This window comes from Bipolaris victoriae (assembly GCF_000527765.1).
Source record: "Bipolaris victoriae FI3 unplaced genomic scaffold scaffold_68, whole genome shotgun sequence".
Classification (NCBI taxonomy): Eukaryota; Fungi; Ascomycota; class Dothideomycetes; order Pleosporales; family Pleosporaceae; genus Bipolaris; species Bipolaris victoriae.
In genome coordinates, this window is record NW_014575324.1 from 77,384 (window position 1) to 101,746 (window position 24,363).

The 24,363-nt window shown below is 51.6% G+C and overlaps 10 protein-coding genes across 10 annotated transcripts; 7 read left to right on the forward strand and 3 right to left on the reverse strand.

The window, feature by feature from the left end:
* Nucleotides 1-1,108: 1,108 nt before the first annotated feature.
* Nucleotides 1,109-2,854, forward strand: COCVIDRAFT_28435 (hypothetical protein; the record flags this gene model as incomplete). Its single annotated transcript, XM_014699022.1, has 3 exons — nt 1,109-2,028; nt 2,093-2,639; nt 2,732-2,854. 3 exons carry the CDS (start codon nt 1,109-1,111, stop codon nt 2,852-2,854), a joined length of 1,590 nt encoding a protein of 529 aa, XP_014554508.1.
* Nucleotides 2,855-3,006: 152 nt separating this feature from the next.
* COCVIDRAFT_28436 (hypothetical protein) lies at nt 3,007-3,646 on the reverse strand (the record flags this gene model as incomplete). The annotated part of the gene is made up of 2 exons (XM_014699023.1): nt 3,007-3,303; nt 3,365-3,646. 2 exons carry the CDS (start codon nt 3,644-3,646, stop codon nt 3,007-3,009), a joined length of 579 nt encoding a protein of 192 aa, XP_014554509.1.
* A 375-nt stretch (nt 3,647-4,021) lies between these two features.
* Nucleotides 4,022-7,010, forward strand: COCVIDRAFT_28437 (hypothetical protein; the record flags this gene model as incomplete). Its single annotated transcript, XM_014699024.1, has 6 exons — nt 4,022-4,562; nt 4,636-4,919; nt 4,977-5,336; nt 5,387-5,646; nt 5,696-6,174; nt 6,223-7,010. 6 exons carry the CDS (start codon nt 4,022-4,024, stop codon nt 7,008-7,010), a joined length of 2,712 nt encoding a protein of 903 aa, XP_014554510.1.
* A 507-nt stretch (nt 7,011-7,517) lies between these two features.
* Nucleotides 7,518-7,682, reverse strand: COCVIDRAFT_104701 (hypothetical protein; the record flags this gene model as incomplete). Its single annotated transcript, XM_014699025.1, has 1 exon — nt 7,518-7,682. The coding sequence occupies one exon, from the start codon at nt 7,680-7,682 to the stop codon at nt 7,518-7,520; it is 165 nt and encodes a 54-aa protein (XP_014554511.1).
* A 324-nt stretch (nt 7,683-8,006) lies between these two features.
* COCVIDRAFT_104726 (hypothetical protein) lies at nt 8,007-10,743 on the forward strand (the record flags this gene model as incomplete). Its single annotated transcript, XM_014699026.1, has 4 exons — nt 8,007-8,334; nt 8,397-9,012; nt 9,065-9,437; nt 9,487-10,743. The coding sequence occupies 4 exons, from the start codon at nt 8,007-8,009 to the stop codon at nt 10,741-10,743; spliced, it is 2,574 nt and encodes an 857-aa protein (XP_014554512.1).
* A 1,144-nt stretch (nt 10,744-11,887) lies between these two features.
* Nucleotides 11,888-13,070, forward strand: COCVIDRAFT_39606 (hypothetical protein; the record flags this gene model as incomplete). The annotated part of the gene is made up of 3 exons (XM_014699027.1): nt 11,888-12,044; nt 12,159-12,930; nt 13,016-13,070. 3 exons carry the CDS (start codon nt 11,888-11,890, stop codon nt 13,068-13,070), a joined length of 984 nt encoding a protein of 327 aa, XP_014554513.1.
* Nucleotides 13,071-13,672: 602 nt separating this feature from the next.
* On the reverse strand, nt 13,673-17,133 carry COCVIDRAFT_104758 (hypothetical protein; the record flags this gene model as incomplete). The annotated part of the gene is made up of 5 exons (XM_014699028.1): nt 13,673-14,502; nt 14,568-14,884; nt 14,950-15,324; nt 16,252-16,354; nt 17,097-17,133. 5 exons carry the CDS (start codon nt 17,131-17,133, stop codon nt 13,673-13,675), a joined length of 1,662 nt encoding a protein of 553 aa, XP_014554514.1.
* A 639-nt stretch (nt 17,134-17,772) lies between these two features.
* On the forward strand, nt 17,773-19,178 carry COCVIDRAFT_17777 (hypothetical protein; the record flags this gene model as incomplete). The annotated part of the gene is made up of 6 exons (XM_014698996.1): nt 17,773-17,818; nt 17,873-17,893; nt 18,001-18,170; nt 18,265-18,420; nt 18,467-18,542; nt 18,709-19,178. 6 exons carry the CDS (start codon nt 17,773-17,775, stop codon nt 19,176-19,178), a joined length of 939 nt encoding a protein of 312 aa, XP_014554482.1.
* Nucleotides 19,179-19,694: 516 nt separating this feature from the next.
* COCVIDRAFT_28440 (hypothetical protein) lies at nt 19,695-20,723 on the forward strand (the record flags this gene model as incomplete). The annotated part of the gene is made up of 1 exon (XM_014699029.1): nt 19,695-20,723. The coding sequence occupies one exon, from the start codon at nt 19,695-19,697 to the stop codon at nt 20,721-20,723; it is 1,029 nt and encodes a 342-aa protein (XP_014554515.1).
* Nucleotides 20,724-23,284: 2,561 nt separating this feature from the next.
* On the forward strand, nt 23,285-23,660 carry COCVIDRAFT_17779 (hypothetical protein; the record flags this gene model as incomplete). The annotated part of the gene is made up of 2 exons (XM_014698997.1): nt 23,285-23,335; nt 23,391-23,660. 2 exons carry the CDS (start codon nt 23,285-23,287, stop codon nt 23,658-23,660), a joined length of 321 nt encoding a protein of 106 aa, XP_014554483.1.
* Nucleotides 23,661-24,363: the final 703 nt, after the last annotated feature.

Here is a 24,363-nt window from a genome sequence, read left to right on the forward strand (position 1 = left end):
AATAGGTCCGACCATATGCACGCACGCACACGCATCGAAGGGGGACTCTAGGAGCAATAGTTAGTGTGTAGTATGAGGCAGCCCAAGGCGCAAAGGCCGAGGGCGGTCCGAGGGGCGGGCGGGCGAAATCTCTTCATCTAATCAGATGAACTGATGATTTTCCATCTGATAATTCTCATCAGCCAAGACACACTTGCTGGGATGATTACCCACTGCACCCCACGCCCAATACGCACTTTTCTAGTAAAGACGGGGTCAAGCGCTGCGGGGCGACATTTGAAAGAAAATTTTTTTGCACGCTTGATGCGCGTCCGGGGCGTTCCGTGGTCATATCGGGGGTTTGTCTTGGGAGAGCAGGAGACTCATCTTATCAGATGGTGTGTGTCGGAAGATCAGTGACATGGGGGGCGGCTTCGGCCATCCATCACGCTTGGGCTAGCGAATCGCCAGTTCTGGTGGCACAACTGCAACTCTCTGCCTGGCGCCCGGCCCGCAAGGGTCCTTCTACATCCAAAGCTAGTTTCATTTTGCTACGAAAAGACATCGGACCATTGTCTGACGAGTGGGCTGCATGGGGCCCTGGGATGGAGACATGGATCCAAACTACGCCCAAGGACGGGTCTTGGGCACGGCTGGCCGTGGTCCCCTCGCCCGGCCTACAATACATACAGAAACAATGGCCACCGCTGTTACTTTCACTTCCCATATCACGAGTAGAAGGACAGCTCTTTGTCTCGACCAACTTGCACTTGAGAGAGTGTGTATCTGGGACGTAGCCAACTTTGTAAGTTGTCTCCATCGCAAACTCGTGCCGTTTGTTCGCGTCGAGTGTAGACGTCATTGTTCAATCCATCTGATATGATAAAAAATCGCTGACAGCTTGCGATTGTACCTATAGCGCTCTAGGTTCCTGTTTAACGTGCGGAGTGACTGACCCCTCATTCACACATCCACGCATTTTAACCAGCGTTCAAGTCACCGTGACAAGGAACCAAGGTACGTCACTCGATACTTTTGCTGGTTTGACAGCACGAGCCGCGATTTCGCAACATGGGCAACCAAAACTGACAGCCAACAGTGCTACTATACACACCCACTATACCCAACAATGAGTCCTCACGTCGATATGTCGTCAGGCTCGCCAGACGGTGCAGCTCCAGCGGTGCAAAAGGCATTCAATGGCTTCCTGACAGACAACATTGATGAGAGCCAGTTCCCCGCTTTGGAGAACCGATCGCACCTTCGATATACCCCGCAAGACGAGCTGCACGACATGATTTGCGTTGGCTTTGGCCCGGCGTCGCTGGCCATTGGCGTGGCTTTGCACGATGCGCTCGACGGGACAGATGCCTCGCTATCTGATGTTCAGGGCCTCCAGAGCAGACCGCCAAAAGTTGCTTTCCTGGAGAAGCAGCCGCAGTTTGCATGGCACGCCGGTATGCTGCTACCAGGCGCAAAGATGCAAATCACTTTTATGAAGGACATGGCAACTATGCGCAACCCGCGCAGCGAGTTTACCTTTCTCAACTACCTGCACCAAAAGGATCGCCTGGTCGAGTTTGCCAACCTTAACACGTTTCTACCTGCGCGTGTCGAGTACGAGGACTATATGAAGTGGTGTGCCAGCTGGTTCGAAGAGGTAGTGGCATACAGCCAGGAAGTGGTCAAGGTGATGCCTGAGAAGTCGGCCAGTGGAGAAATCACCAGCTTCAACGTCATCTCGCAAAACCACCTCACAGGGCGCACTGAGTCGCGGAGAGCAAAGCATGTGGTGATTGCTGCGGGAGGCAGGCCAAACATCCCCGCGCCTTTCCCTACCAACCACCCCAGAGTCATCCACTCGTCTAAATTCTCGTACATGTCCAAGCAGCTTCTCAAGGACCACGATGCACCCTACAACATTGCCGTGATTGGTAACGGCCAGAGCGCTGCTGAGATCTTTGACTTTTTACACGCAAATTACCCCAACTCACGCACACGACTACTTATCAAGGGAGGCGCACTGCGACCCAGTGATGATTCACCATTGTAAGTTGACATGCAGTGTGAATGTGCGTGTGTGTATAGCAGAGACGAAACTAACCGACACCAGCGTGAACGAGATCTTCAACCCCTCGCGGACCGACTGCACATACAACCGCGCGCCAAAGCTGCGCGCAACAACGCTAGTCGAAGACAAGGGCACAAACTACGGCGTCGTGCGACTGGGACTCCTCGAGCACATCTACGAGACTCTGTACATGCAGCGCATCCGCTATGGCAACTCGCCTGCCGAAGAAGCCCACTGGCCTCACCGCATCCTACCCTACCGACGGGTGGTGGACGTGACGGACTCGCCGGTATGCCAGGGCGGGGTGCGTCTGCACGTCCAGGACTCGAGTGCGCTGTACTTTTCTGAGCAAGCTGGGGGTCAGGAACGCAAGGAGACGCTGGACGTTGATGCCGTCTTTGTTGCGACGGGCTACCTGCGGGACCTACACGAGACGCTGCTCAAGGACGCCAGACACCTTATGCCTGGGGGCGAGCTGGAGGGTGCCAAATGGCAGGTGCAGAGGGATTACCGGGTCAACTTTACGGAGAAGAGCGTGGGTGAGGATGCTGGGGTTTGGCTGCAGGGATGCTGCGAGAGTACGCATGGTGTAAGTTTTGCCCTGTCCTTGTTCTTCCTTTTCATTTCACTTTTCCCACCTTCCCCCTGTTGCATTGGGTTTGGCTAACACGACGCGCACAGCTGAGTGACACGTTGCTTTCGGTGCTGGCGACCAGGGGAGGCGAGATGGTGAGGAATCTCTTTGAAAAGCCGGCAAAGTGGGATAACGGCCATGTGTTGGGTGGGTATGAGGTGCGCGAGTAAGATGAGAGAGAGCAGAAAATGTCCGAGGTTGATGCCCAATGGCTGCTACGACGACGATAATGATGACAGCAATTGTTTGTTTTCCGCCAATGATTACGCTGAGGAATGAGGTCTTGGCTTGATGATGTGTGATGATTTTTTCAAAAGTCTCATTACAGGTTACGGTCGTGTTTGCTGATGTCACTAGGTCCTTGGTTGTCTGCGCTGTTGCGTGCCGACAAGCGGTTCTGGGGCTGGGCAGAGAAGGTTATGCTGGACTTTATGAAAGACGTTGTTTGCATGTGGGGTCGCGAGATGTTTGCGGTCGCGATGGTTCCTTGCTGGAGCAGGGTGGGCGGCACAATGGAATGAAGGAATGTGTGGGTACCAATCTCAGCCGCAGTGACGCGCACAAGGCGACCTTTTGCGGCAATTGGCATGGCTGCCCAAGGCCATCGGTGTGGCTGTTGCTGGTAGCAGGCCAGGAGTAGTAAGTCGTCGAGTTAGTCGTAGCAGTATTGCTACTAGCACTGTCGTATTGCTGGAGACAGCCAGCCCAGCAATGACGCCACGGGCGAGCAGCTGTGGCAGGGCATGAAGAGGTTGGCTGCATCCGTCGCTAGCGTGACCAAGCAGAGAAGCCCAATCCATCGAGGTTGCAACGGCGCCAACCTCAGCGCTTCGGGTACGGCTGACCTCTGCCATACCATCCTTTTGACCCGGTGTGAATATTGCCCTGGGTGCGCCTCGTTCGTCTTGCTCCTCTACGGCCTCTCTGCCTCGGGTCACAGCAGCAGCACTCCAGCCCATCATCCTCGCTGCCGCTGACCACGTAGACACACCCCGCAACAGCCACACCCGACTTATCTCTCTCCCTCTCTCTCTCTCCCTCATTCACACTCTCTTACACGCCCACACGCACTATTGCCCTCGACCCTCCTAGACGGGACTGGCGCGCCCTCCCCGTCTCGTCTCGGCCGTGTACCCTGGACCACCTCTTGCCATAGCACCACCACCACGTCAACCCCGACACCCACGCCCACGACCACCACCACCCATCAACCACCCGCTCCCTCACAGGCTCCACGTCCATCGGCATGCTCCGCTTCTAGTGAAGCGCTCAATCTCGTCTCCCGCCGCGACTCCGTCGCCCAACCCCAACCGCCGCCCACCCACCGCCCCGACGTCATGGAGCCCCAGTGGACGGCCTACTCAGACACCCCGAGCGCCCGATATTCGCACTCGATGCAATCGCCCCCGCATGCCTCGCGGGATGCCAGCGTGTCGTCGCAGATGAAGCAGGACGCTTATGCAACCCCCTCCCGCCAGAACTCAATCGCCATGCAATCGCCCGCTGGTGCTGGCGGTGCTGGTGCTGCCGCCGCCGCCGCTGCAGGCCCCCGCCCCGAGTACAACGACGGCGATGGTGACGTGCCCATGGAGGATGCCTACAAGCCAAGGCTCAATGCTGCGCGCCCAACCCAGCAGCAGCGCCACTCGCAGCAGTTCATCCAGCAAGAGGAGAGTGCTGCTGCGCGCAGATATTCGCCCATGAACCTCTCCCCCACATCGCCCTACTCGGGCAACCCGCAGCAGGGTGGTCAGAGCTACACCAGCTTTACCCCTCAGTCCCAGTCCCAAGCGCAGGCGCAGACACAGGCCAGCCGCCAGAGCCCTACGCGCAACAATCCCTACATGTCGCCGCCCAGCAGCTACTACTCTCCGCCATGTATGTCGAGCGTTGCCTGCCCAAGCCTGATTTCTTTAAACACCCTCGTATACTGATTGTCTTTTTGCTCTAGCTTCCCGCCCACATGCGCCCCAACTGCCTCCCATCCAGTCCAACATGGGCCAAGAGAGCTTCTACCCGCAGTCTGCGACTGCACAGCTGAATGCTGTCTACAATAGAGATAACCGGTCACCGCGCGCGACTTCCAATTCCAACTCGAATCCTCCCCATCTGCCGCCCATTGGACGAGGACCGGTTCCCAAGTTCGAAAAAGTCTCCAACACTGCCGACTTGCAGCCCAAGATCAATGCCCAACCGCCATTCCGTCGCGCCAACCCAGAGGGAGGCTTCATCAGTGTATGTATTACTCCATGTATGAACAGCAAAACTTCACTGACATGATTGAACAAACAGCCCCTCCAAGCTCTCACTGCTCATCTGCCTATGACGTACAAGCTATGCAATGGTGGATTCAATTACCAATCGTCGCGAAATCCCCGTCGCGTCCTTACCAAGCCGAGCAAAGGAGTCAAGAATGACGGTTATGACAACGAGGACAGTGATTACATTTTGTATGTCAACGACATTTTGGGATCGGAGGAGTCTGGACACAAGAACCGCTACTTGATCTTGGACGTGCTGGGACAGGGCACATTCGGACAGGTCGTCAAGTGCCAGAACTTGAAGACACAGGAGGTAGTAGCCGTCAAGGTGATCAAGAACCGGACAGCATACTTTAATCAGAGTATGATGGAGGTTTCTGTACTTGACTTGGTAGGTTGCGTCCTTACAGAATACTGCGGGCAGCTGCTAACAAGACGCAGTTGAATAAGCAGATGGATAAGAACGATGATCACCACCTGTTGAGACTCAAGGACACTTTTATTCACAGGCAACATTTGTGTCTGGTCTTTGAGCTGCTGAGTGTCAACCTCTACGAACTGATCAAGCAGAATCAGTTCCGCGGATTGTCAACAACCCTGGTGCGCGTCTTTGCGCAGCAGTTGATCAATGGATTGGCACTGCTCGGAAAGGCCAAACTCATACATTGTGATTTGAAGCCTGAGAACATTCTTCTGAAAAAGTGCGTACACTAGTCTTTGTATGTGAGGAAGTATCTAACAGCATGACAGCCTTGAAAGCCCAATCATCAAGATTATCGATTTCGGTTCCGCATGCGACGAACGCCAAACTGTGTACACGTACATCCAATCACGATTTTACCGGTCACCAGAAGTTCTGCTTGGTCTACCATATTCGGCAGCAATCGACATGTGGTCACTGGGTTGCATTGTCGTCGAGCTGTTCCTCGGTCTGCCACTTTTCCCAGGTTCGTCCGAATACAACCAGGTTTCGCGGATAACAGAGATGCTCGGACTACCACCACATTGGATGTTAGAAATGGGCAAACAGTCTGGAGAGTTTTTTGAAAAGTCACAGGATGAGTACGGTCGCAAACAGTACCGGCTCAAGTCCATGGAGCAGTATTCCAGGGAGCATGGAACCAAGGAGCAGCCTAGCAAAAAGTACTTCTCCGCCACGACCCTGCCAGACATTATCAAGAACTATCCCATGCCGCGGAAGAATATGAAGCCCAACGAGATCGAGCGAGGTGAGCAGCATCAATTCCATACTCAACTTTACAGCTAACACGTGGTAGAAATGGGCAACCGAGCTGCCTTTATCGATTTCGCCCAGGGATTGCTAAACCTCAATCCCCTCGAACGCTGGACCCCCGCTCAGGCGAAGCTTCATCCATTTATCACACAGGCCAAGTTTACTGGGCCATTCGTACCTCCAATGACACTCAAGTCCAGCTCAAGCCGATCGCCAGCACCGGGTGTTCAAGAACAACAGCGATACGAGGGCTTGAGCAGACAGCGACAACAACAGCAACAGCAAGCGGTCGCGCAGCAGCAACAAGCGCAGGCAGCCCAACATGCCGCCTACGCAAACATGCAGATGAACCAATACGCTGCCGCACAGAGCCCGCAAGCTCAGCAAAATCCCTACAACATGTACACACCCAACCATCAAGGTGCACCGCCACCTTATCCCTCCCAAGCAGCACAATATGGTCAGCCTATGAACATGATGCAGCCGCAACAGCCGCGGCAATACAACCAACCTCAAAACCTGTATGCGCAGGCCACGACTCGTGCCGGACGACAAAGGGCAACGACAATGGATCAGCAACAGTCTGGGCAGTCAGGAATTCCACCTGCGCTGCAGAGGGTTATGAGCCACTTGGACCCTAATGCGCCTGTGCGCCTACAACCATCACCGGCATACTACCCACCTCCACCTGATGGCGCACCAGAGAGCGCAAGCAGCGCCAGGCGAAGAGGATCGCGGGCGGGCAACTCGAACCGTAACCACAACTTTGTGCGCAATCTCGAAGACCGCACACTCGAAGAAGGATTTGTGGGCCAAAACCACTGGCAATGATGAGCTGGATTGTTGCACTGATACACAAAGACGGGAAAAGGCGCTGTGTGCAACACGGAGATGCGGCGTTTTGATTTCTTGTTGATATCCCCCTTTCCCATCCCTCAGAGTTCGTTGGTCAGCAACATTGTCTATGGTATGAGTAGGAGAATAAAGAAGCTATGGAAGCGAGGGGCACAACTCGGAGGGACCGCGCGGGCCGCACCATTGTTCACGCCGGTTTGCAGGAGGCCATACGGCGCCATACTGCGTGCGATGCTCAGCCCACTCAACTGGCTTTGCACGATTTCGCAACGGGCGCTCGTGAGTCAGCGTGATTACTTCTGCAGATTGCACCAAAAAAATCGACCGTCGTGGTAAGTTGGTAGTGCCTTTGATCGGACGGTTACCTGGACAGAGGATGGACTGGTTCCCACATGTGACAGGAGGAAATAAGAATGTGGGTGGCCTGGAAATGGTGATACCAGAGGTGAAGGATGTGGTGGACGGCGGCAAGTGTGTGTAATTCTAGCAGTACCCTCTTTCCCTGACAAAAACGCTTGTTTTGGCTATGCCAGTTGTTGTAGCACTGCGCGTTTGCTTTGGTGTGCGCCTTGAATGCGGGCTTGTTATTGTGTATTGATATTTAGTCCCGAGTTTTGTGCTGGATCTAATTATTCTGATGAAATACATGATGGCGATGCTGGAGGAGGAAACAGAGACGGAAACTGTTGAAAATATAAAAAAAACCCTTTGCTATTAGCATTCGATCTTCATAAGATGACTGCGATATGCCTGGTGCCTTGTGCCTCTGAGGTGAGGGAAGGCAGGTTCGCGTCCACATTGGGTTAGGCGCGGGGCACACAGTCATGGCTTAGCGCTGGCTCGAAATTCGGTTGGAAAGTTGCAGCAACGCGGGCAGAAAGTGACTCTCTGTAAACCCACACGGCGCCCGCCACCCATACAAAACCCCCCCTCGATCCCTCGGGCAAATTCCCACTCTCGAGACCAGCAACCATGGCGTCCCGCTTCTTTGCCGCCAGCGACAGCTCCTCGGACGAGTCCAGCGAGGAGGAGCTCTACTCCAACGACGAGGAGTCTGAGCAGGAGGACAGCGAGCAGGACTCGGACGATGATTCCGATGACGACGACTCCTCGGACTCTGGCTCGGATCTCGGTGCCGCCAGGTTCTTGAAGGACGCTGACAGCGAGAGCGAGAGCGACGATGAGGATGTGAACAAGGTGCTAAAGAGCGCCAAAGACAAGCGCTTCGACGAACTCGAGGCGACGATTCGCCTGATCGAGAATGCGCAGAGGATCAACGACTGGGCAGTCATTTCTGAGCGTATGTGGAATGTGCGTCTTGGCGGGGCAGTGGGACAGATGTGCTGACATGGACGCATACAGAATTCGACAAACTCATCCGCCAGGTGCCTACCCTGATCAAGCAGAACGATGGCAAGATCCCCAAGCTATACATTCAGGCCATTGCCGACCTCGAGACGGCCGTCATCGAGACGCACGAGAAGCAAAAGGTCACGCCCAAGAAGATGAATGCCGTCAACGGCCGTGGTTTCAACGCTGTGCGCCAGAAGATCAAGAAGCACAACCGTGACTACGAAAAGGACATCAATGCGTACCGGGAGAACAAGGAGGAGTTTATGCGCGAGGAGGAAGAGGAGGTTGTTCAGGCGCCAAAGGAAAAGAAGAAGAAGAACAAGATTCCCCAGCTCGCCCCCGAGGTCGTGGACCAGGCCACAGACGATGGCTTCATCACTGTCGGTGCTGGTGGCAAGGCTGTTTTGTACACACCTGAGGGCATTCTCAAGCACCTCCGCGCCATTGTCGAGCAGCGTGGTCGCAAGAACTCGGACAAGCTCGAGCACATCAGGACACTGGAGAAGCTGTTCGACGTGGCCATCAACGACTACCAGAGGATTCGCGTTCTTTTGACTCTCATCTCTACCCGCTTTGACCTGACATCTGGCACTGCCAGCCACATGCACCAGGATCAATGGAAGCTGTGAGTGTGCCTTGAGTGATTCGCAATGAATTGACCGCTGACTTTGATCCAGTGCCGACCAAGAATTTGGCAAGCTGCTGCAGATTCTTGAGGACAGCAAGGAGATTGTTGTCATTGAGAACGCCGAGGAGTGGGAGGATGACGAGAAGCTGCCTACCATTACACCAGGCGAGATCTTCCGCATCCCTGGCAGCATTGTTTCATTCGTTGAGAGGCTCGATGACGAGCTCACTCGCTCCCTCCAGCACATTGACCCGCATACCTCTGAGTACATTGAGCGCCTCACCGACGAGGCCCTCCTGTATGCTCAGCTTGTGCGCACCCTGGTGTATGTCGAGAAGTTGAAGAAGAACCCTAGCCTAGAACTGCCCCAAGAGCCACTGAACCGTATTGTCATGCGGAGATTGGAGCACGTCTACTTCAAGGTATGTACCTACTTGAGCATGCAAACAATGATTTAGCTAACGTCTGCAGCCCTCGCAAGTCATCACCATCCTCGAGAACAACGTATGGAAGGCTATTCCCGACAGCCTCGACTCGGAGATCACTCCCCGTTCCATTTCCAATGACACTGCCTCGCTGGTTCAGACTCTGTGCACATACCTCTTCCGTCACAGTGAGGGCATCATCCGCGCTCGTGCGATGCTGTGCCAGATTTACTTCCTGTCTCTGCACGACCAGTACTATAAGGCCCGTGACATGATGCTCATGTCCCATCTGCAGGAGACTATCAGCAACTTTGACGTCAACACTCAGATTCTGTTCAACCGTGCGCTCGTCCAAGTCGGTCTCTGCGCTTTCCGTGCCGGACTGGTCTACGAGGCGCAAACCTCACTGCAAGAGATTTGCGGCAGCAACAGGCAAAAGGAGCTTCTCGCACAAGGTCTGCAAATGCAGCGCTACTCGCAAATCTCACCCGAACAGGAGCGTCTTGAGCGCCAACGACAGCTTCCGTTCCACATGCACATCAACCTTGAGCTACTAGAGTGCGTCTACCTGACTTGCTCCATGTTGCTTGAGATTCCTTTGCTCGCACAACTTGGTTCATCACCGGACCTAAGGAAGCGAGTAATCAGCAAGACATACCGCCGTCTCTTAGAGTACCATGAGCGCCAGATCTTCACTGGCCCTCCTGAGAACACGCGCGACCACGTCATGCAAGCATCCAAGGCGCTGTCTGCTGGAGAGTGGAAGAAGGCTGCCGAGTTTATCAACTCAATCAAGATCTGGGAGCTCATGGCCAACTCGGAAAAGATCAAGGAGATGCTGTCTGCACAGATCCAAGAAGAGGGTCTGCGGACATATCTCTTCACCTACGCTCCTTTCTACGACACACTCGCCATCTCCACACTAGCGGGCATGTTTGAGCTCCCAGAGCGCAAGGTCTCTGCTGTTGTGTCCAAGATGATTTCCCATGAGGAACTCGCCGCGGCGCTTGACCAGGTCAACTCGGCCATCATCTTCAGAAAGGGTGTTGAGCTGTCAAGACTCCAGACTCTGGCGCTCAGCCTGTCAGACAAGGCATCAGGCCTTATCGAGTCCAACGAGAAGACGCTCGAGCAACGTACACAGGGCACAGCGAATGCATTTGAGAGGCAAGGTGGACGCGGTAACCGTGGCGGTAGGGGAGGCGGCGGCCGCGGTGGCGGCAGGGGCGGAGGCGGAGGCCCAAGGGGAGGCAGGAATCAGCAGTTTACAGGTGGTGCGTTGGGACGCGCTATTCAGGCTTAAAGTTTAGACGTGTGTGTGTGTGCATGTGTGTCTACCTCTTCTCTAGCATCTATGGGGGTTTTCCACACGGCGAAATATATGACGGGTTTTTTCTTCTTCTTCTTCTGATAGGACTATTACCCTCGCCGTCTTGTTTTTATTTGTAAGGGGATTGGTTGGATGGTTGGTTGATCTGCCACCAGGTCGATAGTTAGCTTTCCTCATGTGTTATACGACGATGATGATAATGAGGTTTCTCTTGGACTAGCTAGCTGGGTTAGATGGTTGGACTGGTATGCATGGTGTGTTAGGGTGCAACAGAAGAAGCTACCATAGGAGAAGAAGAAAAAAAAAATCAAGACAAAAGCGTGCAATCATATATATCATCTGTTGGAATATTACACAATGTGATTATTAGACCTTGTTCTTCAGATTCCATATTCGATATAAGCTGTCATGATGCGCGCACGGGGAGGGAGTTTGTTTCACGTCTTTGTGGGGGGGGTTTTTTTTTAAACGAAGCTACATGTTTTGTTTGTCATCCAGTGTGTGGTGTTTTGTGCAATTGTGAAGAACAAGAAAAGAATTATGTAGAATGACGATATCGACATAATACTTTTTTTTAGGGGGAGTATTGAGGGTAGGCTATGACGTCTGAGTGCATTGAATAATGCCAATGGACGGAAAAAAAAAGAGGAGTGAAGAAGGGAACAGGCGTAGTGTTAGTGATGTTGAGAGTAGAAAAAAAAGGAAAAAAAAGAGGGGATGAGTCCAATGGACTCGGTTACTCAGCTGTGGACGGATGGATGATCGAAATCCAGACCTCCCGCAATTTTGCTTGATGCAAAGCGGGCGCTCTACCACTGAGCTATACGCCCTTGTGTGATTATGAACATTTCAGAAATACTGTAAAATATATACAGCACAAACAAAAGGGAAGTTCAGCAAGCCCGGAGTTACCGGACTCACCCGCCAAGACCCTGTCGATCCACCCGCCAGCGACGCCAACAAACGCCAGATAACACGCGACTTTGCTGCAAAACAACCCAACCCTGTCGTTATCGCTTTTGCGTTGCCTTGCTCCCCTTTATATACATATTACATATTCCCGCTGGTCGGTGCGCCGCCAAATCTTCTCGAAATTGAAATCGAAAACGAAACAGATATGAAAGTGCGAAAGGGTGTGCAATGGCCTGTGGTGATGTTTGCGCTCTTATGCGGAGTCGCACGGGCATCCATGGGGGATCATTTACCGGAGTTTAAGGAGTGTGTGAGGGTTTGTACTGAGGCGAATTGTGGGGAGGGGAAGGTGGTTGATATACGTATGTTTTTTTTTGCTTTGCTTTGCTTAATCCCTGGCTTCTTTTCGTTTGGGGATGGGGATGGATGGGAATGGAGGGAGGTAGCAAAGTATGTACATGGCTAACGCATAATAGCATTCCACCGCCGTCTCCTCCTCTGGGATTGTCCCTCGGAATGCGATTACACGTGCCAACACATTATTACGCAGCAGCGGCTTGCGCGCGACCCGCCGTACATGCAGCCTGTATATCAATTCCACGGCAAGTGGCCGTTCTACCGCTTCCTCGGGGTCCAGGAACCGTTTTCCGTCATCTTTTCGCTATTCAATTACCTCGCGCACGACTGGGGTATGACACGCCTGCGCGAACGCATCCCGGCGTCGTATGCGCTGCGGAAATACTACTTGCTGTTTGGCTATGTGGGGCTAGCGAGTTGGACGTTTAGCATGATTTTCCACACCAGGGACACGGGGCTCACGGAGAAGCTGGATTATTTTGCGGCGGGCGCGAATGTGTTGTATGGGCTTTACTATGCGCCGATTCGCGTGTTCAGACTCGATCGCCCGGAGCCGAGGAAGCAGAGCTTGCTACGACTGTGGACGGGGCTGTGCATTGTGCTGTATACGCTGCATGTTTTGTATCTGTCGCTCTGGTCGTGGGATTACACGTACAACATGGCTGCCAATGTGGCGGTGGGGATTGTGTCGAATATCCTGTGGAGCGGCTTCAGTTATGTGCAGTATAAGAAGATTGGGCGCACGTGGGCAGTTTGGCCCGGTATCTGCGTGGCGTGGATCATCATGGCCATGAGTTTGGAGTTGTTGGATTTTCCGCCGTGGAAGGGCATGATTGATGCTCATAGTCTGTGGCATTTGGGCACCGTGGTGCCCACCATCTTGTGGTACAAGTACGTCTTTTCCCCCCCTTTTCCTTCGTTTTTTTTTTCAACGCAAAGAAAAGTTCCATGGCTAACCCCGTTCTCTCTCTCACAGTTTTCTCCTCCGAGATGCGCAAGAGGATATTGCAGGTACGCGGCTTAAGGATTAAATGGAAAAGAGATAATGCTTTCTCTTTGTCTTTCTTTGTCTTTTTTGAGAAATTCTTTTTCTCCTATTGTCTCATCTACATGTATACCGCTCCGTCACTTACCACATGCTTTCCAGGAAACCTGCCAATAACTGCGTCTCGTGGGGGCGTTTGGAAAGACAAGCATTAAGGGGGTTTGGGCCAACTCATCGACGATAGAGAGAAAAAAATATCGTGCATTCCCACTTGGGGGTTAGTGTCTGCATGTGTGATGGTTATGAAAAGTCTTTCACATTCTTCCAACGTTTCACACTGTCAACTAAACACATGTATCAAATGTTTTTTTGCTCGTATTGATAATAAGGTATCGTTAATCTACGCCGGTGTACCCAGGACAGTGGTATCGAAACGAGAGTAAAAAGGTCTTTGGCAGCTCCCTCCCCTAAAAAAACAAGGAACAAAAAAAGCAAATCTTATAAGCGAAAGAGGAAAGTGTTTTAGAAAAAAACTAGAAGAGCGTATTTCCGTGATCCAGGCCGTAAAATAATAAAAACCATTGATATCTACATTCAACTAACGAGAAAAAGAAAATATATGTGACCCGCACATGCTGTATTTTCTCTTTACTCGTCGGGAATATTCAACTGTGCACCCGTCCACTGCCCGCCCGTCAAGCCCCTCGTAAAAGCCGTAATGTCGTCTCCGGCCGTCTGAAAAAACACGTACAAACTATCCCAGGGTTCGGGGCCATGCGTATCCTTGTAGGCCGTAACCGTCATGTGGGTGCCTCCGAGCGCTTTTACGGGCCCCGCCGGATCCGTAATGGCAAACGTCTCGTCTTCGACGAAGGTGGTGTTTTCGCCCGCATACGTGACGTTGTAGCCCTGGATTGTGCGGTCGGCCATTTGGGCGTAGAAGTAGGTGGTGTAGCCGAGCGAGGTGATGGGGTATACGTTTCCGATTGCGGCGTTGGAGGCGTTTTGCCACGAGTTGATGGGGTGGGTTTCGGTCGAGGGTAGGCTGACGTTTGTGTCTTTCCACCAGAATTCTACGGCGTTGTTTTTGTTGGCCATCATGGCGTACGTGGTTGTGCCTTCGCCCCAGGAGTAGCAACCTACACCTGCGTGGCCGTTGAAGCCCGGCCATGGCTTGATAGAGACCCATGTGTCGTCCTGGCGCCCGCTGTACCATGCGTATTGCGCAAATGTCGAGTCGTCGGTCGCGAACCAGAGATTCATTCCTTGTGAGTTCTCAAATGGCTTGGTGTTGTTGAGGCCCGATGCGGTTGGAAACTTGGTGTAGTCTTCGTCGCCGTAAAAGTTGCCTTTCCAGCAGGCTTGCAGGCCCGTGGTGGGTGAGTCAAAAGCTTTGAGGTTGAGGTCGTTGAGGGAACCCCCTTGCCAGATGTCAGTAATGTTGTCTTGGGTTACTTGTCTGATGGTGTTGTTGCGGTCTACGTAGAAGATGTGTGTCTTGTACTCGTTAGTGAGAAATCAATGGAAGGAGAAACGAGATGACCAACATATTGTGTGGAGTTGATCGCAAAGGCCACAGCGGATATGGGCGATGCGTCTTTTACGCCGCTGGCTACAGTCTGGGCTTTTGTGCCACCAATCCACTTTTGATCAGTGCCGTACTGCATAAAACGAATGTCGCCTGAATAGTGCTGAAAGTACAAAGTAAAGATTTTACGTTGGCCTTGATTCCACGATTCTCCAGCAAGCGCAATGCCAGTGCCGTTGAAGGCGCCCTTCTTAGACACGTACTTGGCGCTGAGAGCGCCGCCAATGCATAATTCCGGGTTTTTGCGACAAAAAGGATCGGCTGGGCTGTCTCTGTATCTAGGGTTAGTATGTTACGACTTGGAAGTGATTATTAGCATCATTCTTGCAGGACGTACGAATCATTGTTTTTAAGGCCGAGGCCCAAACCGAGACCTAGAGCGAGGCCGACGATGGCGAGAATAATGACTCCGAGAAGGATAAAAAACGTCCGCTTCTTCAACCCACACTTCCTCTCCTCCTTTGGCGGTGGGACTACTGGCTCAGGAGCATTCTCGGGCGCATCAGATGGATCGACGTGCTCCTTGAACCCATAAGGTCTTACGTGAGGCGAGGCGAGGGTAGTCCCGCCGTGTGATGAAGGAGACATTGGCCGGCCGGCTTGAGGGTATAGACTGAACTGGCCGGGTACAACTTGAGGTGCTGAGAAGTCTGGTGTTGGGGCGATGGTGGTCGCATGTTGATTGTCTGGAGTCTCTTTTTCCGTCGAGTACCTGTACCAAGCTCAGAACAATGCACAACGGTGAGTGGGGAAAAAGCAATTTGGACGTCTCGTTCTATGAACAGATGTAGATAGATACAAGGTTGAATCAGTCATGCACATACCCTTGTTGGTAGATTTCGTAGTTCTGTGGTGGTGGTGGAGGGTGACGGGAATGTTCCAGGTCGTACGGCAGCGGCGGTGACACGGTTGGCGGGGAGCTTTGGCTTGTGTAGGTTTGCGACGCGATCGGTGAAGGGTACTGTTGTTGGTCATGTTCCTGGAACTGAGGAGGAGGAGGAGAACTCCATTGACTCTCTCTGTAACTGTGGGCACTGCTCAAGTCGTCACGGTATTCCTCGCGTCGATCCATCTTGACCCATTGAAAGGATGAGAAGGGGCAGGAAGGGTGGGTCAGGCTCTTAACAAACAGGTAGGACCCTAACAGTGGGAGTCCATGCCGGGTGGGTATGTCCCTAATGCAGTTACGCCCTGGTCGGCTAATACGGGAGAGCGACTTTGAAGCGTCAAGTCAGGGTAAAACGCATAATAAGAACGCCTGCATGCACCTGGGTTACCCATTTACGCAGCTAGGCATGCCGCTTACACCCACAATAAGCAACAGCAGTTAATTTGTGTCGATTGTCAAGCCAATGGGGCTTGGCTGGACTGGACTCACCGTCAGCACCATCATCCGTGCATGGAGGAACAGCGATCGAGAGTGCCCATTCGTTGCTGGACAGGCATATGCATTCAGTTCCTATCATAGCTTATACCAGAACGGGCCAAATATACGATACGATCGGCCAGCCGGATATCTCGTATAACCCGTCCTAGCTTTCCCATGGGAACAAGAGCAGACGGCGTCGCCTGCTAAGTTTCGCCCTCGATTTACATACTTAGGTTGCGCTGTACAATGACGAATGGCAATGCGAAAAACAGGCCGGTAGACTTCTGGAAACCCGCCAGTGTAACCTGAAAACGGCTGTCACAGCTGGAGCCGGAGGTGGCTAAGATTAGGTTGATGATTCGTGGATGGGTGTCTCCTGCATGCACAGCTCCTCGTGTCGGTCCCGCTGATCGTAGCTCAGCTGGGAGGGGGAGAAAGAAAGCTTATTATTTGCCAGTTTGGACATTGGTGTGGCGGAGGGAGCGGTTGAGGTGACTTTTCTTTTGGGACAGGGCGGAAGAATGCTGAAGCATTTCCGGCGACCCCGCAACGGCAAACTTCGACGGAGGGCCCGGCTTACCGCCAGCACAGTCGGCTATGGGAAGCCTTCAGATGGCGATGCTAATTTGCGTCTTTGGCCCATTAGCATGGCTGTGTAAATGGGGTTGTGGTTGCGACTATGGCTATGGTTTCTGAAGCTATTCACTAGCCACTGGCGCACTACGTAGGTGGTTCACTCTGTTACGTTCTGATAGGTAGCTTCCCTCGGCGAGCATCGCTCCATCAGGCCGAGACTTGAATCTAAACTTTGCAACCCGAAAGTCCATGGTGCGCTGGAACTGATGCTTGTCTTGACTTGGAATAGATGCGCAGGGTCAGCACTGGCGCCTTTGTTGGTCGTCTTAGGTGATCCATGATATGAAGATCAGCAACTGTGGGAGGAAACGGGTAAAAAACGACCCGTTTTCTTTCCTGCGCATCCAGAAAAATCGATGAAGAACGGAACAAAGCGGTGCAGAGTACGCTTTGCGTCTCTCAGACTTGTGTGACCATTTCCAGCGCTGGAATCTCTTCTGTTGCGAGGCATTTGCACAAGAGCACTGACTGTTGGCAACGGCGCGAGTAAGTACCATGCTCTCGACGCCCGAGCATTATCAAGCAAAGACATTAAATATGTCGCGTTTCAGTCATGTCGCATTGCTGGTTCGCTAGTCAATTGTCTTCCAGAAGGGCCGCAAAATATTGTATTGACTTGTGCGCAGAGGAGTGGTTTGGCACGCATTACTCCGGGTTGCGTGTTGCGACATGCCTGCTTGGCTCACATTGTCTCGAAGATGTAAACAGAGCGACATCAAACAAGTCTGATACAACATTTGCATTTTCGAAACCAGAGTCGAGTGGGTGCTTCGGTAGATTTTGGACAGCCCTTGGAAATGTTTGCAGTAAGTCGCCAAACGTTGCCATGAGCAGCTTGTTTGTGTCCAAGGAAAGATGATGGATAGGCTGCTCATGAACAAGGCATTTCACTTTGGGTGCCTTGAAACATGTCCTTGAACTAAGTACTCTACATGAGATGTTGAAAGCATCGAGGAGAAGTACCAGTGTCACCAAATGGCATGTGCAAATGCGAAGCATTGATAGTGAATAGGCATCTGCTGAACAGGCTAAAGAAAAGTCGTGGGATCAGTAACTAACGCGCTCATATATAGATAATAAACTGGCGAGGTGTGCGCAATCAATAGGAACAACGCCACAAAGAGTATAAGGGGCTCGATTGAGTGAAACGTCACGATGGCACGCAGCCAGGTATGCTTGCGGCCCTGGCTTTCCGAGCTAAGTAAGTAGGTATGCCTCCTGTAGAGTTGCGACTCGCATCTCCCACATGACCTAGGCAGGTGTTTGCACCGCGTAAGTAAGTATCCCATGTATTCAGACAGTTTATGTCGATGCGCCACGGAGATGATGGCAAGATATGAGGCTAGTATCGGCGCCTTTAAGATTGCACTGAACAGGTCCTAGCGGAAGTTGGGGTAGTGGCTGGTGGTAAACCGACACAAGCCTTGTTCTCTGGCGAAGGCAGAATGTGGACTACGGCAACCTCGATCTTACCACTATCGAGCAAACCATACGTTTTGTCCTGTCAGATGCGGGCGCTTTTCGGCTGCCGACGGAACAGTGGCAGTCAGAAGGTGTATTTATTGTACTGGGTGTCTTGAGGATCTGTGTGTTTCACGGGATGATGCTGGCAGAGTATTGCATAGCTAGGGAGATATCGTGGAGCAGGTGCTGAAGGAGCAGGCCAGGCCTTCGGAGTCTGGATTTGAGGGGATTTCCCGAGTTACGACTAGCGGACCACACAGCCATGTTGTGTTGGATTTTGAGGGGTTCATGGCACGGGGAGGGAGGCCGTATGACGGTCATCAGGCCAAGTGCCGGTTGGTAAGTGATGTGAGAAGGATTCGCGGCTGTATTTGGTACACGACAGCGACGGCGCGAGATGGTGTCAGCTTGGTCAGCATGCGCTCTCAGCAGACTTGGGGGTGGGGTGGTGATATGTGGGTGTGAGTATGGTAGAGTAGCATTTGTGAGTGAGGGTATATTTAGACATCACATGACCAATGCGACAAGAAGTCACGTGCAGGTAGCAGGGAACGCCTGCATGGCCACAGTCCGGCCGCAGCTGCAGCCAAAAAAGACAAAAGACAAAGGTGGAATGAAATGAGTCAGGCATGACGCACAGTCCTCCCCTCAGCCCACACACAGCCCGCCCGCGCCCGCTCTCTCCGCCCCAAACCAGGCCAGTCGAAGCCGCGGCGGCCCTTTCTTCGTCCCCTTTGCACAGACACTTCCATCTTGACTTGACCCTCACCTTCACCACCGCCCCTAGCACTGAAGACGCGACCCCCCTCGCGCTCTCCGGTGACGCGCTGCACATACACACCCCTTCACGCATCCATAGCGAAACATCCCTCTCGCTCTCGCTGTCCGGCCCCTCCCCCCACTTCAGCAGCCGACGCCGACGCCGACCCAAGAGCACGGCAAAACCCCGCGCGACATCTCGCGAACATTCCACCCATATCCACCAGGACCAAGGAATGCGCTGCTACTCCCCCACAATCATGGCTTTTCCCCGGTACTCCAACCTTCCTAAGATCGAGAAGTCGGGCGACGTTGTCGGCACTGTTCGTCGCGTCTGAACGCGGCGTCCACATATCGGTTATTTTCTCTCTGCCTACATAGAGCCTGTTGGCCAACAAAAAAAAAGAACGACTGCACATCCAAGGAGACCTCTCTCCCTGTAGACTGTCCCGGTTGTTTGCATTCACAACCGTTTGCTGGGTGACGGCGGACTCCACGCGACCCGACAAAGCCTTCACTTTCACCATCATTGTGCGTTGCGCACAACGGCTGCGACTGCATTGTTCGCTCTAGCCGACGAATAGACGCTCACCAGAAGCTCATTCACGCCGCCCCATTTGCTCCCACCAAGTTCCTGGCACCAGCCGTCACATTCGGCTCACCCGGACGGCTGAACCGTGGTTTTCCAACACCGTGACGTAGTTTGCTGTCTCTAAAATCCCCTCCACACACTACATTTCTGGGCCACCACGCTCTCGAACACTATTGCGCTTCTCAACAGCACCTGGCTACAGAGACAGCCTCCCATCAAAAACCTAGCACCTGTTTTCACTACGCCCATACCACACAATACCATGGCCCATCCAAAAATCCCCGCCAGCGTCATTTTGTCGCCGCGCGAGCTAAAACTGTACAAGCGTTGGCAGTGCTTGCACGCAAACATCCGACCAAATGAACAAGGCTACATTCCCACAGCCGGCGAGTACGAAGATTTTCAACAATGGCTCAAGCGACAAGACTCTGGCTATTTTTCCGACATATTCGACGACATTACTGGCCACATCGCGCCTCCCGCTTCCGAAACCACAAAGTCCACGTCAAACTCGCCTGTCGCATCAGTCTGTCAGCACACCATGCACCCAACAGCAGCCGGCCAACTCCAATCCCGATGCCCTGTGTGTACAATTGACATGCACGTCAAGTACATGCACGTATTGTCGCAAGCCCTTGAGAATGCGGGTGGTCGTGCGCCATCATGCACTCTGACTAGCTCCGAGCATCAAGACACCGTCTACAATGCCTGGTGCAAAGGCAAGATAGGCGCACTCAAAGAACTCTCGGTTATTGAAAACATGGCTGCACAAGAGTCTGAATGGTCAGCACGGCATCCAGAGGAGAGCCACGAAAATGTACAAACCGCGTCCAAGGCACTAGACCTGTATTGGGCAGAGACCACAGGACATGTAGATGAGCGGCCGCGTCCCAAAAGGGATTCTGCTGTCGCATTTGCAGAAGATACGGATTTTGAGCCCGGAAGACCTAATCCGTACTTTCATCGGAGATCACCGCGCTATGAACCCGGCAAGTACACTGTGGTTGACGACGATGGTGACGACGATGACGAGGATATGATCTCAGAAGACTCGGAAGACTACTCTCATGCAAAGAGTTGTCATGTCACTGGTGCTGAAGAGCCGGTCGCCGAATTGCTTGAATCATTCCAGAATCTTGACACAGTCGACGACATCGAAGATGACGATGGCGATAGTGACTGGGAAGACGTCGAATCTGAAGACGAGTACAGTGACGAAGATAGTGAGGGCAGCTGCACGTATTGGGAAGTTGAGGAGGAGGCAAGCTTCATCGTCTTCGGCGAGGACTGAGCTGTTCTCAGCGCTAGCCTTCTACAAAAACTACCATCGCGACGCCAAACCAAATACCACAAGGTCACTGTATCGAAGAAGCACGCCTTTCGCAAAAGGCGGAGGTACATATAAAGGGGGAAAGACACGCGCCCGGTTTGGGGATAGAAGAGCAACATGGAAGAGCAGAGGATTACATTCTCATTCGAACTGTACATATACATTCCAAGAGCCATTCAATATTAGAGCGAAGAAAGGGTTCAAAGTGCTTGTCCCTGGCACTCTATCATCATGAAAAAAGACATGACATTACCCGTAGCATACAACATGCACGGCAGAAGAGGTTCAACAAGAACTCTCAAGTTATCAACAGTAACAAACAAACAATAAACAAATGTTAAACAACTTTTTGATCTCTCCAATCTCCTCGTGATCCATTTTCTTCTTCGTCCAAAGAACCATACGACGCACACGAATATTTTTTTTCCTGCCAAACCAAGCATGACCACACAAACACCATGCATTGTCCTCTCATAGATTCATGCCGCATATCCTTCTTCTTTACCCTGAGTACATAATTTCACATGGAACCACCTTGTTCGTCCATCCGCGGCACAATGCCTAAAGAGACAGTAGCGCGTGCCAGTTTGTTCAAGACGGGGGGAGGACTGTTTCAAAGTTACCCTAGGGGTGCCTCTTGAGTACTTACGTAAGGAAGGGGGGGAGGGGGGTTGCTGATGCGGTTTGTTTGGGGCGGTGGGGGTCTAGATGCTTTTATGTGGGTTTTTATAGATTTTGGGGAGTTTTGTTAGTGTTGAGGGTGGGGGAGTGAAAGGGAAAGGAGGAGTGGTGTGGTTTGACGGTGGGAATGGTGAAGTAGGGAATAGAAGCAGTGGCTGCTAATCATGTCATAGGTATGTATGTTGTCTTGAGGGCACTGCAAAAGTGAGGTCGGCGCATCTAATACAAGGGATTCAGTAGAATAAAGAATAGCTAAACGTGAGGGTAGTGCTTGAGCTTGGAGTTACGCTGCGAAGTTGTGTAGTTGAAAATTTGATCATTTCACTTTACTCGTCTTCTTGTTACGTGTATGATAAAGGCCGGTAGATGACAAAAAAAATATGAAGAGTAATCAGAGCTATAGCCTCCTGTATGATAACAAAGGATATCGAAATACATCAATATCCAAACTTCGTTTGTCCATAGTAAACGCATAGCCAAGAAGGACCACCCATAGCCCAGCAAGGATAAAGTGGAAGATACAGTGCATGTCAGTTTATTCTGTTAGGACACAGAAGGCGTGACTTGTTCCGGTGTGGCATTTACACTCTGGTCAGCGATACATTTACAAAGCAGATTGGTTTGGTGTGAAAGTTTGAGATTGAGATTTGAGTTTCGGCGAAAATGGGGAGGGGTGGCTTTGTGGAAGGTCATATATCGGTGATATTGGTCGAGAGAATGAGAGAGTAGCGAGGAATTTGGGTCTTATTTTGGAGTCAATTACCGCAGAACAGGAACACGTAGGTAGTGGGACAATGAAAAGATTGTTGCAAGAGTGGGCACGTGAAGCATTTATATCATGTCATTTGTCCATAACCGAGTTTTCTTGAAATGATTTATTATCAAAGTAAGCTTAGAAGAGAGCGATCCACCGATATTAGAGAATGTTTTTCAAGAGTCTGAATGCAAATTTGGCTTTTGGACTCACACGGCTTACAGATGACAGCAGATTCCAGTCAAGCTTACAACGGGAAGCAAAAAGTATTCTGCAAAGAAAAATGACTCGTGCAAACGACGGTCTAGATGGCCCATACACTGCACTGTCTTTCAATTGCAGGGAAAGAAGAGCGTAGATATACTTTACAAGTTCAGGCACAAGAATCAACAGTGAAGGTTGCAGAATCAAAGATGATACTGCTAAAATCACTGAGGGATCAACTTCCAAGCTGAGTACGGGAACTGTTGAAACACATGCCCCGAGATATCTGGAGCAATCACTTCTTATCACAGGGGATCAGGATAGTAGTGTTTCCCATGCCGGATTCTTCCATCATTTTGCAGAGCTTCGGAGTCTGCTCACCGCTCCCCTCTCCGTTCTGTTGCCTCTACGGGCCTAGAGCTTCGATAAGGGATGGGGGCTGGCTCTATCCAGATTGAGATAGTAGACAGTGCATTAGCACCAGAATTGAAATCTGGAATTTCCATGAACCAGAGGTGTTGAGAGAGTAACAATACCTTTTCAAGTGAATACGGGATACAATGCATATGTATGCAGAAGATTGGGCGGAAGGATCATTCCCATCACCGAGCGTTCTCGTTTTTGAAAGTTCTTCAGCTAGGTCTGGAATCATACGGCAAAACTGCCTTCTAATTAACAAACCTATTCTACTCTCGGTATCGTTTAGCTGGCCGTAAATTAGACCGCAAATTAGACCGCCAAGGGGGCTCTTATCGCCTGTGACCTGCGTACAGATAGAAAACCAATATACCGTCACCATCCTCTCTCATCGTCTACTATTAGTACACTCTTCTCAACCGAAGAAGCCTCCAAGACCTTCTTCCCGCCCTACCGCTACACAATCATGAAGTTCAACGTTCTATCCGCCATCTTCATCTTAGCTGGCATCACCTCGGTGCGTTCCCCGACTTTTAATAGTACATGAGCTCCGAGTTAATCACTCCAAATAGGCCAACACCACCTGCCAGTGCAACAGTATCGACCCATCCCAATACAGCATTGAAGGCGGCACAAGAGTCACTTGCCACGGCACAATCACTGTCAACCACCAAAAGCTTACCGGTCGCATGATCCTCGAAGACCGCTGCCTACTGAACACGGACGGCCTGAATCTCTCCTTGGATAAGATCCAGAAGCAGTTTTCTCAGGATTGCGCCAGGATCAATATCGCGGATGTGACTCCTTGGCCAAATGCTACATGCCAGGTCGCTCTAGATTAATTACATGGGCAAGACACGGTGTAATGATAGTTCTGGGGCCGTTGTGTATATATCTTTGTAGCTTGTGCTTTGTCTCACCTATTTTGACGCCCGTGCTGGAGCCATTGTGATGGACCACTTTGATAAGGAGTTAATGTAGCAAGATACTACGCGTTTTCTGAGAAAAAAAAAAGAGATTCCATACTCAGTGGCACTTGAACGCTAAAACCTTTTATTTTGATAAACTAGTGCCTTGTTACTCTACTACAAAGTCATATAGCAGACCAATGCAAACGTTCATATCTAATGTCGGGATAACAAACTCAAAGATCTAGGCATCAACGTGAGACGCTGTGCAGTCTTGTTATTGACGTAGTTGTTCAATGCGCCACACATCGTGTGCCAGCCTCCCAGAACTTCCTCAACAACCTGAACGTTTTGGTATCGATGATAAGGTCTATGTAGAACTACCGTTTTGAACTGGGGAGTGTGTTATACATAGGCTGGGTGCGTAGTAGGTATCTTAGTCCCATAACCCTTGTATGCGATTGGGGCAATACGGGAGGTGAATATTTACTAAACAAAGGAATAGGGTGGAGCAGGTGTTTTATACTTTTTTTTTTTTTAAAAAAAACAAAACAAAAACAAAAAGCTAATCTTAGCATGGAAAGATTCAAATAACCAGTGTTTGTGCTTCGTCTTTTGGAGCATACTCTATATAGCA